At 46.1% G+C, this 13,995-nt stretch overlaps 1 protein-coding gene across 1 annotated transcript in view; it reads right to left on the bottom strand.

The window, feature by feature from the left end:
- The window catches only part of LOC144718745 (forkhead box protein K2-like), a 58,589-nt gene that overhangs the window by 11,478 nt on the left and 33,116 nt on the right, over positions 1-13,995 (bottom strand). Inside the window, exons 5-8 of the mRNA XM_078594245.1 lie at positions 13,359-13,552; positions 7,983-8,233; positions 3,449-3,832; positions 1,426-1,776 (exon numbers count right to left, since the gene is read on the bottom strand). Of these exons, the coding sequence (XP_078450371.1) occupies positions 1,426-1,776; positions 3,449-3,832; positions 7,983-8,233; positions 13,359-13,552 (1,180 nt within the window). The remainder of the gene's footprint in view (positions 1-1,425; positions 1,777-3,448; positions 3,833-7,982; positions 8,234-13,358; positions 13,553-13,995) is intronic.

Raw genomic sequence — 13,995 nt, 5'->3', positions numbered from 1 at the left:
TACTGAATGTGGAAATATTTATCCGACGTCTTGACCATAGACAGACCCGCCTGAAATGTTGGTTGTTTGGCAAGGTAAAGAATGCATTTATCATGTACCCCCAACAGAGGGGGCTGCAATCCCAAAAATAATGCTGCTTGCAAAGTGCAATGTTTGTTGATGTTCTTTTGTGCGGCATGCAGTTTGTCAGGCTTCTGCCACATTGTCACAACATTGTGTATTGAAATTTCGCGTGAAACTGGTCACTATACGAATCTAATTAGCACGTAAAGAAGACTCCAGAAATGCTAAATATTACAAAAGCATCCTTTCAGCACATTGTAAGTACTGAAGAACCCATGGTGCTTGTGTAATGTTCTTGCTAGACAAACCCAGTAGCATTTGTCAGTCGCACACTGTTGATGAAACTCAAGATTCGTTAAAACTGATCCACAACTTGCCAATGGAAAACAATTGCTGATGAAAACATTGGTTCAGAAGACCTAGTTGTCAAATTGTTATTTTATTTGAGCAATGAAAAAATACACTTATATTTATTGTATGCACAATCTGTCGCAACGGTGCAGAATATTGGTTAAAAAATTATAGAGATGTAGAATTTGCATTTATATGGAATTCAAATACAGCTGTATCTCTATAAATACAAGTGTGATGATTCCCTTAGGCTCTAGCAAAAATAAAACCACGTAGAGAAACATTATGTTTTTCATGTCCACAAAAACAAATATCATCTCCTAGCGGGTAAAAATATTTTAAGGCCTAAATCTGGTTTCAACGCTTGTTGCGATTAGCATTCAGTGTGTGCACGGAACCAGCTATATAGCTAAGAGTATGGGCATATTAAATTCCACTGAACAAAATCAACTAATTACCAATGTAAGCAATAGGATACATATCATAGAGATATAATGTAGCATGTTAAACCAGGCAAGTAATTATCATGTCCATGATTAAATCTTTGCACACAGCAATAAGAATCACGTTCACACACAATGTGCCGTTGGACTTGTCGCACGCCCTAATGGAATTGTTTTATAAGCTGCATCATCTTGCAGAGAAAAATACAAATTATTTACAATTAACGTACTGTGTGATTAAGGTGTGAAGAACTTGTATTTGTTTAATGAGAAGTGAATAAATGTTTTCACTTAATTATTCTATTCACTCACTATTCGTACGCACAAAATTATCTGTCAGGAGAATGTAAATGCAGCATAACAGGCTTAATGTTTCCTAGCTGAGTGGAGAGCTCATTATGTTTATCCAGACTTGCATTGCATATGCATAAACATCGGAGAGAGCCCCCCCTCTTGTATTTGGTCTACTCTTCCACGCTTGTCAGAGGCCTTCGAAGCGTTGGGAGCACCACAACTTTAGCCAACACTGGTCCTGCCGATCAACTTACAAATAAGACAATTACTATACCGTGATTTTGCTGAAACTGGGAGATGGATGCGGCATGGGACCCATTGTGGTGGACGCTGCTGCTGCTGCCTGGGCCCTGCTGCTGCTGCTGTTGGCTGTGAGGTGTCTGCGTCACCACAGCCACTCCCTGCGACACCGGCACGGCCACACGGCCGCCAGCATCGCTGCTCCCCGCATCATGCGCACACCCCACGCCGCCCAGCGAGCCGACCATAGGCCCCTGCAACAGGGCATTCTGGGAAGGCTGCACGACTGCCACCACTTGCCCCGCGGGATTGTGGGAAGGCGGTACAACTTGAATAACGCCCCCATGGGGGGCGATCGCCACGAACGGCTTTGATTCCGTCTCATCTGCAAAGAGAGAAAGTGAGAGGAACCGTGATGACCCCGCTCGATGAAGCAGAGCTGGACGCACATGAATTAAAGCATGTGGGTCCCCAAATGGCACAACTTTGCAAAACACCAAGGTACCTCTGCTGGGAGTTCACCAATTGATCTCCGTTCGTATACAATTTGTCGCATGCCACAAAGTGGCCAGTTATTGCTAAACACATTCGACGCGATTCAAATTGCACTTGCATGTAAATGAGTCGCCCCGCAGGACGAAGAGATCGACGATTGAAATTGATCAGTGTTTTCTGTCGAAAGTACTTGAGCAATCATCAGGCGCGCGAAGCACATGAATGGCAATTTACATTCGAACGGAGTTAAACTCCGACAGCCGACGGAGGGTCGCAAGAGGTGGATCAACAGTTTTTTATTTATTTAATTTCCGTGGCTTGATTTAATTTCGACGATGTCTTTCTTTTAGACATTGTGACATAAGTGAAATTGGATGAGCGTACCCTTTTAGACAAGTTACATGAATTTGGTAGGAAAATAAGAATACAGGCATAAAATAAACTCATTGACTTTTGAGTTGCGATTGCAGTGCGCACCGATGTATCCCGATGACTGCGACGACCCTTTGTCAACTGCAGCAATGCCATAGGCAAAGGGCAGAACATTATCACGACACACACACATTTTTATTCCCGAAAATATAAAATACAAATTGCAATATCCTTGGGTCTTTCGGTAAAGTCACGTAGATAGGTTAAAATAATTTTTTTTTGTTATTTTCTTTGAAAGCTGCAAGTCAACAAATTGCAATGTCGCAGATTGAGACTCACGGAGTCTTGCTCGCTTGGGAGGAGAACGCATGTGGAAATTATAATTATTGGTGTGCAATTAAAACATTCATAATGAAGGTTTTTGGTCGCGAAAGTCTACGTGTTAAACTAATTAAAACATTACATAAGCCGAAACAACTGGGGCGGCACTTGGTACGCTCTGCCCACTGCCTGCACGTGACCCGAGGCGCCGATTTTGGATCAGCACCCTCCTGCCGAGATCACGCCACATTGGCGGCGCAGAAAACTGGGTCAGAGCCCAACGGAGGGCCGTTTCGCCTGTCCCACTTTGGTTATTGTTTGGTTGACTGGATACCGCTTTTCTGCTCTCCACACACGGAGGACATAACCGCTCAGCTGGCCTACTTTATCATCCGAGTAAATATCCATGACGATATGTCCGGACGCGGCTCATCGCCAGCAATAATTACATCCTGCGTGACATTTAGCGCTGTTCATGCTTTCCACGCAATGTTTTGAAAAGAATACTGCACCCCTTTTGCTCTACCTCCGGAAAATCTAAATTCCAATACACACCTCGTAAGGAGGTCACCCGAACAGTGCGATAAGTTGCGAGCAATTAATCAAGTGACGTGTCATTTTAAAATAGGCAGGCAAATCGTGAGACAATCTGGTGGCAGACAATAAAACACACACACGTGCACCGATTAACTACGGATGTGTTAGAAAGGAACACGTCACAAGTATCACTGTAATCAAATTACCAAAAGGAATTTGCGGGTAATTCCATATTATTACTACACTATCAGTGTACACTATCAGTGTAGAAATAATGTACGGTACTTCTAAACATCCTAGAGCAACCGTCCCAACAGAGTCAACGCTCTCACCTTTCCTATCTCCATCCTCGTCCCCTTGCGAAGCCTTGGGAATGCACCCGTTGGTCACACCGGGATAGGTGCACACGAAATTTGTGGAGACCTGGCTGGCAGGCGTCATTACCTGCAGCATGGAATTCTGGGAGACGGTTACCGCTGTGGTGAGCAGCACGGAGTTTTGGGAAATGTGCAGAAGAGGCTTCTGGGAATGTGCGGAGTGGAGCGACATGACTTGGAGAACGGAATTCTTGGCGGATTGTAATGAGGGTGATGCTGCATGCCGCACGGAATGCTGGGAGCTGGGTGCCGGCGTGGCTAATGCGTAGCTGACGGGTTTGCTGACGACCGGCGGCAGCTGATGATGAACCACCAGAGGCGGGCTGGACACGGGGGATCCTGAAAAGCAAAGGCACCCGCAAAGTAATGCTGATAAAACTGTACATAGGTGGTCATCATTATCATCATCGGCAGCAGCTATAATCAATTGACTACTGGACTGATCTTGGCTGCTGTGATGAAGGCCTCCCCTCCTCCCCCCCCAAGCTGGCGCCATCACTCACGATTCTGCAATGTAACAATGGGCCAAGCGCCTACACAAAAGCCGATTTCATCAACGCTCCATCTCCATCGTCGACAATGGTGGTGGTGCACACCAGTAATCCAGCGCTTTCAAGAGGCCACAATGGTGTATAGCAGCCCAATCTGCTGGGCTGGGAGAACGTGGTATAGATTCGTGACCCATATGTGTGGACTTATGAATGATATTTTTCATTGTGTGTGTGTCGGTTTTCTCCGGGCGAGTATGTATAGTGAACTTCTTTCACACCGTACGCAGCCCACCGTGCGAAACGGAGGTGCGTTAACCAACATGTTGGTCATTCGGCAGAACGTTCTTTTACAAAACATATTGAATGTTTGTTCAGAGCGTTCTTTACAAAAACAAAACGAATAACCTAACGCCCTAAAGCAGGGCTTCTCCTGCCGGCAGGTAAAGCAGTCTTGGGGGACTCCTTAAAGCATTCCTGGATAAAGGACTTCATTACAATAATTATGAATTGACTATGGTACGTGGTGTTCTAAATCGTCTTTTGACAAATGTAAACAAGGAAAAATTATTTGACACGTAGTTCTTTCGCGACCAATGTTATTCATGATAGAGGTTTTTTGGGTAAGATCGCTTCGCAGCAATTGGCTGTTGGGTGGTGGCGGGTTAACAACAGATTGGTACTTAAGCGATGTAACCCACAAAGACCTTTCTTATAAAGGCAAAAGAAAAGAGCCACACATTTGTAGCCCATCAATTGGACTATGAGCTGGGGCACACAAGCCTTGACTTTAATAAATATCTTTTCAACGAAAGGGGATTGCAGTTTTCACCAGCGTGATTGAATTTATTTAAATGTACATTGGTGCGGCACCTGGACTTGCCATCAGGAACGCTCGTATTCCCAGCAGCCTCTCTCTTGTGCTGAGCACGTGATTTGGTTAACAGTTTCTGCCGTATAAAACATCACCTCCAAAAAGCAGCCATCACTGGTTCGTACTGTGAGCGGCTTGGGTAATAATGAGTTTTCTAACACACCAAGATAAAGATCCCCCGTATAACCTTTAACAGACTATAAGGGGCACGTGCTGTGAGCAAGCACCTATGAAGGTCGAAACGGTAAGCGAGGGCGTGGGTGGCCAGCACCACCCCTGGCTGCCTTTGTCTCCCTAGTAGTGATGCTTACAAGCTGCACGAGGTACTCATGAGGCCGAGTCGACCTAGGGGATGCCCAAAACCGGTTCAGATAATAGTCACTGATGTTGGCCATGAGTGGGAATCTAACTCAGAACGCCGGGTTTGTAGTGGCATGCTAGCCGCTAAATTGCCGCTCCCCACTAACACACACACACCTACGCTATGGCTCATGTACCATTCTGCCTAAGGGGACATTTAATTACATACCATCGCACTGGGGGGCTCTGCTCCCGTAACACCGCACTCTGGAAGCTACACACGTATGCGGTATTGACAGCATCTCATTAGCGATAATGTAGGCGCATTTGAATGGCTTAGCGGGAGTGAGAGAGATGCTCACCCTCTCATTATCACCCAGACCGAACACAATTCACACTGGACCAGATGTCGCAAACGGGTTTTGATTCCTTGCTCGTACCCGGCCGCACCAGGGTCGCAAATGGGTACCCGTACCTGGCCGGGTACGGGTAGCCGGGTATCGGGTAGGGTACAGGTACCCGTTCCCTACCCGTACCCTACCCGAAATGAGTGACAAACGGTTACTCACCAGTGACTCACGTCCTACCCGTACCCGGCCCCACCAGGGTCGCAAACGGGTACCCGTACCTGGCCGGGTACGGGTAGCCGGGTATCAGGTAGGGTACGGGTATCGGGTACCCGGTTGTGACCTCTGCACTGGACTGGTGGTCAGTGTGTGCTTTTGTTTGTCTGCCAGACTCGCTGCATCAGTACCCCCCCCCCCGCACTGCTGTGTCTGGCTGTTTGTATAACCAGAAACGTGGTCTAAAAACTGCTTGTTAATGGCTCATAAGCAACAATCGAAGGGTTTAGTTGTAGCGCCACATCATCATCATCATCGTTGTCATTCTTCATCAACCCAATTCAATCCACTGCTAGATGGAGGCCTCCTCAAGCCGACGCTATCTCTCATGATGCTGCGATCTTAATAATTCACTTGGGCACCTGCAAAAGATCTGATTTCATCGCTTAATCTCCTTGGTATACGTCCTCTTGCGAACGTACAATTCCTTGGCTGCCACTGCATTGTTATTTTCGACCATTGACCGCCGTCCCTGCTCGCGACTCGTTCCAGCCAGCCCACTTGATTTTCTCAATACTGTAGTTTTAGCAATGGATTTTATTATGTTTTATTTTTTTATTATTTTATTACTTCCCTTCCACGTGACTTTACCGAAAGAACCAAGAAAATGGACTTCCCCTTCGTATGTTTTCTAATTGACGCGTTTCTATTTTTGTCCCCTAAATGTAATTCAAAGATGCTTCTGTGCGTAGTTTTCAGTGTTTAGGTTTTGTTCCATTGCAGAACATATCCAACGTTAATGCAAATGAGTATAGTTGGCACAAGTGGCGTGTTGATATGCGTAGGGGTTTTTAGTGAGCAATCTTTAATTTGATAAATATTGTAAGAACACATGCAGTATGGTGAAATAACCCCCATGAGCCACGTGGCATGGGGAGGTGCTCATCCAGCAGTGGACTGACAAACTTGACATGTACATGCACCAGAATACATATGTCCATATTTTTATCGACAATATTCTCAGCAAAGCTCTCAGTATGCAATAAAGTTGGAGTCTGTTAAAACGGAAAACTACGCAACAGCAACAACTGGAAGAAAATGTTCTCCGTAATTGGCCTTGCGTTGCTGTAATGTGATATTAACCCGTGGATAAATGCGGTATCAATAGAGGACATCGCCTATGAAAAATACCACACAGACGCAGATTGCAACGAATGTAAAGGTTGCTCATCTCTTGGGCGACTTTCAACTATTTTTTTTTACAAGCGAACACATTGCATAATCCGCTCAACTCGTTAATTTGAAAAGGCTTCAAGCTCACATCCTTCCACAGTGGGGGGGGGGGGTTGACGAAATTATCCAGGGCTAATCAAATTAGTTTCGTTCTGAAGCAAGGAGGTGAAAGAATGGATATGGCCCTCATGGGGCCAATGCACAAGGGAAGGCAAAGAGCATTATCTGATCAGGAGGGGGGGATTAAATACGCCGTTTTTAACATTTCTGGAGTTTGACCCAGGATATAACGTGCAATTAGGAGTAGTGTTAATAAACAAAGGTTTTTCATCATTCTATCATCATATATTATCATAACTGATAAAAAAAATGTTGCTAAAAATATATTATGCCAGCGCTGTCTCAAACACTCAAGCGAGTCAACCTTGATTTGAAGCTTTCGCATCTACAGGAATCCATACTCTTTGGTTCTTTCGGTAAAGTCACGTAGGTTGAAAAAATACTCGATCACGACAATCGTCTTCGATTGCTTGTGTGGCGATCGAAACGAAGACGATTGCTTGCGTGGCGATCGAAACTTCGTGATTTATTCTTTTTTCTACCTACGTGACTTTATCGATAGAACCAAAGAGTATACTCAAGCGAGTGTTGTGCAGCAGTCCAGTTCCTGACCACGGAACACGCAGAAGGCCACGCAGCCTATTCCGCCCACGATCGACATAAAGAATTGCTATTCATAACCCTGTGTGTTAAACTAATCTTGTTATTGTTGACGATTACTCGTATGATACTGAAGATAGCGTGATAATGAAGGCAGTGGAGGCAGGGTCGATTGCAGTGGCGGTGGTGGCAGCGGCGGTCGTAGTTGTGGTGTTGGTGGTGCTCGTGACAGCAGTGGTGGTATAAGTGCTGGTGGCGGTGGTGATAGTGGTGGTTGTGGCGATGGTAGTAGTTTTGGTGCTGGTGGTGGTAGCAGTGGCGATTCTGGCGGTGATAGTTGCGGCAAATTATCGGATGCGGCTTTGCTTTACCAGGCGCACTTTGCGAGCACTGCGACTCTGGGACAGACGGGAGCCTGGAAGGGTCGGCGGTGACGGCGGTGGCAGTGGCGGCAGTGGCGGCAGCGGCGGTGGCGGCAGCGGTGTTCGCGGGCGCAAGGCCCTCGTTCTCACCGGGCCCCGTGGGCACCGGCGAGCCCTCGCGGGACAGGCTGTCGGGGGTCTGCACGCCGCTCGACGGCTGCGATAGCAGCACCCCCTGTGTGGGCGAGGGTGGCGCGCTCCTGAGACATGGTGCGACACACAGCAAAGGTTAACGCGGGGGTCAACACAGCCTCTTTTTGTTTGTATATGCACACCTAGGCTGCTCGTCCTCGGTATGATGTCAACTGCATCCGGTGATGGCAAAATACTGTAGAGCAGCGGTACGGGAACCTACAGCCTGTGACTTAATTTCCTACAGCCCGTGGGCAACCGAGAGCTACCACTTGCAAATGGCCCACAAAGGAAATGTATCCATCGCTGCAAGTATCTTAGCCGCACTATCCAGGACACTTACAGAGAAATGTATTCAAGGAAGTCACTTCTGTCAATACAAGAAGCCCTTTCAGTGACGAGTGACTGAGGTGCATGTTAATGTGTGGACCAACAAAAGTATTTTAAAGTCAATTTAATACCGAAGCCTTATCTCGGCTATGCCATGACGTGCGATGCACGATGGGCGCTCATGACTAACACGGTTGTGGAACCACAAGTCAGGAATCGAGAGGTGAATCGGCAGTTTTTTTTTATTTCGGTCGACTTCAACTGTAGCATTGCCCCTGCTGAGTATGTGTTGTAAATATCAGTCAGTTGCTTATTTGGCGTCGAGTCTTCCATCAAGGAAGGAAGTGTAATCAATGGAAACAGCGACTTAATGGATTGTAAAGCGCAACACAGTGAAAACAGCTGGGCATTGTCTTGCAGAGCCAACTGTAGGCCGTGTGCATTGAGCTGTATGAAAATGAGTGAGAAGTTTCACGGATCGGAGAAAAGTCTGTTATGTCCACTATCTTTTTGTTGTAATGCGCCACCCTATATCCCTCCAGTGCCCCCTGGTGTTGTCATTCAGGTGCAACAGGTCAATGTCGGGTTTCCCAAACCCTAAACACGTTTCTAATTGGAGGGAAATATCGGAGAACCCAGAGAAAATTCCATGCGACCGTGGAGAGAACACGCAAACTCCAAATATACAGGTGCCAGTAGGTTCAAACCAGGCGAGGCAGTTAACATCTCGCCAGCGCAGCACCCAAAACTCAAGTTGCGGTGACCCACCCCGGCCCACCTTATCTTCTGTGTTCAAATACAAATTAAGTTGTGATGACATAGCGTGCTGTGTGCGCCTGATGATCATAGATATTTCCCAACTGACGTAGTGTGGACCGATTCATATTAACATGTCGATCTTGTGACCCACGTTATGGAGAGCGGGAGTGTAGTGGTTAAAGCACTGCACTATGAACCTGGCAACATGAGTTTGATTCCTACTTACGGCCAACATCGGTGACGAATATCTGAATTGAACTGGTCCTGAGCCTCTTCGAGGTTGAATCGGAATTAAATGAGTACCTCATGGAGGTGTCTAAACATCAGCACTGGAGAGACAAAGGCGGCCAGGCACGTTGCTGGCCAGCCACTCCCTCATGTGCCATGTCAGCCTTCATAGGTGCTCGCTAACAGCACCTGCCCCAACAGTCAGTTACGATTATATCGGTGGGATCTTTGTCTGTGTGCCCTACGTTAGGTCAAAAGTGTAGATTCAAATTATGATCCACTTTAAAATCATCAATCTGAATTTGAATCAGCGCTCTCTACAGCACATGGAGACATGTCCAGCAATCATCAGAGGTGTGTGCAGCATTTAAACGACTTAATTTTCATTGAACGGAGAGGGGCTGGTAAATGTCGAACGAGTGTCTGGTTGTTTTTTCGTCTGCTCTTGACCCCCCGTCATATGTTTATCCAGTAAATATATGGCTGTGTTGGTTGTGAAATCTGGAGTTTTAAAATCTCTACGTTAATGATTCCTGTAGACAGGGACCCATTGAAGGAAACAACATGTTTACATCTTCAAGCTTTACACAATTATTGCACCATACAGCTAAATAAACTGCAGCGACCGCAAAAAAAACTTAAAAGATTATGGACACCCATGACAAAATCCTGATGAGCTCCCCCGTAGCCTGCGAAACCTGGAGTTCACTCAACTCCATTCACAAGGTCACAGTCTCACGACTCTGCCTAAATAAACAATGCACAGGTGGAAGCCAGGGAAATTACCGGTGTTTCAATTAACTTTTTTTGTCCAAATAACAGAGGTGGGACAAAGTCATTGTTATGCAAGTCCAAGTCGAGTCGCAAGTCATCAAATTCATGACTCGAGTCTGACTCGAGTCCAAGTCACATGACTCGAGTCCACATCTCATAGGTGGGACAAAGTCATTGTTATGCAAGTCCAAGTCGAGTCGCAAGTCATCAAATTCATGACTCGAGTCTGACTCGAGTCCAAGTCACATGACTCGAGTCCACACCTCTGCCAAATAAGTGCCGTTTATCCGATGAAAAATTGTTTGCAAAGTCAATACGTTGTAAGCGGAAGACGGTTGTTGCAAAATCAATGCTGCCACGTCTATGCTCTGGACTTTCACCAACCATTACTGGCTGTAGTAATCGTTGATGCTTAATCATTTCATTGTTTGACTCTTCGCCAGGTGTGCTGGCATACACCAGCAATCAAGCATTTACTTAGAAATCAGAGCTGCCATTCAGACATTACTATCATCACAGTCCTGAGGTCATGTAAACACCTCGTCCCCTTATTTCACCAATTTTAATGAGCTCTGGGCATGTTAACGTATTCCCACTACGTAAACTTTCTTCCGTTGTCCCTTTTTGACCAAGGTCACCCTTGCAGAAGACACCTGCAGTCTCAATGGGTTCTTGCCTGGTTAAATATAGACCACTTACGACACCGCCCATGAGTGGGATAAAATTAAGCTGCACGTGTTTTAAAATAAACAGCAGAGAGAATGACTCCCGCATTATTAATCTCCGGTGATCCAAAGAACTTTGCACCGTGATGAATGTTGCACCTCTCGTCGCTGCAATGGGTCACGTGAACCCATGGCATGCAACATTATACGTATAAAACAACATTGATTCTTACGCACGAGATTCTTTGTGTGTGTCGTGAGTTTAGGAATCAATATCAATTGATAAATCGATGCATCATTACACCCCTACTACACAGCTATTGATCTATGGATAAACTGGTGACCCAGCTCACTCCAGAAAATGAAACTATATCCTGGACTCAAACTCTCATCAGGTTAATCTAAATAAATTTAACCGAGCTGAAAATGGCTCTGCCACTGTAATTTAGAATTTCCACCACCTGTTTAGGACCACAAAGATGTGAGCCCTGGTAAATGCTCATCTGAGCATGTACACACTTCCGCCTTATATAACAAACTGATGAGTAATCTTAAGAGGACATTAAGTCATAAACACTGAAATTCCCCACGATAATTTACAACTTCCGTGTAAATTAGTAGGTGTCTGAAAAGAAATGTTGAAGAGTGAATTAAAACACTTACTCGGTCCTGTGTGGATACATCAGTGGTGCAAAGCAGAAGGGACATACGTTTGAATTAAACACAGCTGTAACATCACAGCAGAAACTGTACACAATCGTGATACCAAACTGTATGGTGGCTAGCCAAGTGGTGCTGTGGTTAGGTAGTGTCAATTTTTTTAAGAGTTTCAATTAAAAATCATTATCGAGGGTCCACTCAGCCCATTACCCCTGCCAGGGTCAACAAAATGGGAACTGCTATGTGGGAAGTTAACAGTGGCAGTGGCGATAGAGAGAAAGCGCTCTGACAAAGGAATGTGGAATTTCCACCACTGGCTCAGAGAGCCGCTTATGAAAACGAATACCACTCAAAGCTGATTTGAGTACGGGTAATCGGTGAAATTGTATTTAATGATACTGCAAAGCACATGTACAAAAAAAAACAAGACTCAGCGGAGTCAAGAGCAAGTATTTTCCCGCAAAAATGAGCATCGAGTGGGCGTTCAATTCTCTCGGTGGCCCTGTGCCAGTGCTGGAAACTCCACATTCCCATGGTGGGCGCCAGTCTCTCCGAGGAACAATCAATGTTGAAGTCCCACAAAGCGGTACTATTATTAGTTCCAGCACCAACCAGTGGCATTGATAGAGAACTAATGTAGCATAGCAAAATGGAGCAGTCACGTATTGCACTCTGAATCTCAATACCTGAGTTCAATTCTCAGTGACGGGCAACATCAGTTTCAAGTGATTTCTGAACTTGTTTTGAGGTCGATCTGCACTGGCCAGCATAGGGAAGCGTCAAACGATCCCCTTGACGTACACAGCAAGGGGAGGCCTTCATCCGACAGTTGGGATAAGAGCTATAAATTATTTAAATTATTATTAATCATAGATTACGACTGATGATGAAGATGAAAAATATAATATATTCATCATCATCATCATCCTCAGAGACGACCATGAATTAATCAATATACTTGTCAAAGCTATCGATGTAAGTAGTAGGGGCTTGCCAATTGTAAACCCTTTCACAGCATAATTTTGAAAACTATTTTATCAAGTGGTATGACTCACTTTGGAAATTAGTATGTGGTAAAAGGGTTGAATAATCCGCAAAATTATCACTTCAATTGGTAGGGTTGGCAAGTGCATGATGACGACAATGACAAATGTAGTATAACAGGGGTGCCTAAACCTTCTGACCTAAGGAGTCACATACCCAAATCTCCATATGGCCGACAGCCACAAGACACGGATGGGGTGGTCACTCGGTCGGTTCGCACTCGTTGGCCATAGAGTTTTTGAATATAAAAATCTGCGGGAGCACCCCGAGTGTACTCGTGTCAGGCTCCACTGCCCGGGGGCGAGTGCCATAAGTTGTTCCAGCTTCCGCAGATTTTTCGTGTTTCAAATAAAGTCGCATTGATTTTTTTTTTTACCAAATATACACCGAGCTGCACTTGTAACAACCCGGAAGTGGCATACGGCTCACAGACCGCGGACTGGCAACCCTTATAATATAAAATAATCAGCATTGAGATGACGCGCAAATTCCAGAAAATTGCGCACTTCAGTTGGCGTTCGAAGTGGACTGCGACCCTCAAAGAAATGGCGCCGCCCCCATGGTCGCCCCCCCCTCCCCACCGTGATCCGTGGATCAAACAAATCACTGGAGACTACAGCGTATGACAGCAATGGCAGCTTAAGCGAATGCTGTCGCGAGAGGTCACACGTCTGGCGCAACAGTCCTTCGCCGAATATGCGTCATGAATGAATGATGAAAGCAAGAGGCTGACCTGGAGGAGAGGGGCCCGAAGGGCGTGCGAAAGCAGGGCACGCCGCGCTGTCGCCGCTTGCGAAAGGCCTGCTCGGCGAGCTTGCCTTCCGATGGGGGGTCGATGCGCCAAAAGGAGCCCTTGCCCGGCTCCTCCTGCGAGCGCGGCACCTTCACAAAGTAGCGGTTCAGCGACAGGTTGTGCCGGATCGAGTTCTGTGGGAACAAAGACAAAAGATCCCCCTTGAGGCCTAAACAATTTTATTTTTATTTGACCGGGTAAGGCCCCACTGGGCAATGTAGCTCTTTTTTCAGAAGCGATCTGACCACAAATTTGATAGCTCAACAAAGTGGCTTATCATGTACAAATTTATAGCAGCCAAATATTCTCAACGCTTGCCGATTCTAAATTTGGGGGGGAAAAACGGAGAACCTGGAGGAAAAAATCCACTCGACCACGGGGAGAAGATGCAAACTCCAAATATACAGGTGTCAGGGTCGGGCTCGAACCCACAAACGCCTGTATACCAGGCGAGGTAGTTAACATCTCGCCACTGTGGCACCCAACACACTGCAGGGGCAAGTTCTGATAGTGAGCACCCATGAAGGTCAGCACGGCAGACGAGGCGGGGTTGTGGCCGCCACAACCACCACGCACG

This window comes from Lampetra planeri, chromosome 5, assembly GCF_965212315.1.
Source record: "Lampetra planeri chromosome 5, kcLamPlan1.2.h2, whole genome shotgun sequence".
NCBI classification, from domain to species: domain Eukaryota; kingdom Metazoa; phylum Chordata; class Hyperoartia; order Petromyzontiformes; family Petromyzontidae; genus Lampetra; species Lampetra planeri.
The sequence above is the reverse complement of the archived record's forward strand: the minus strand, read 5'-3'. Positions and strand labels throughout refer to the sequence as shown.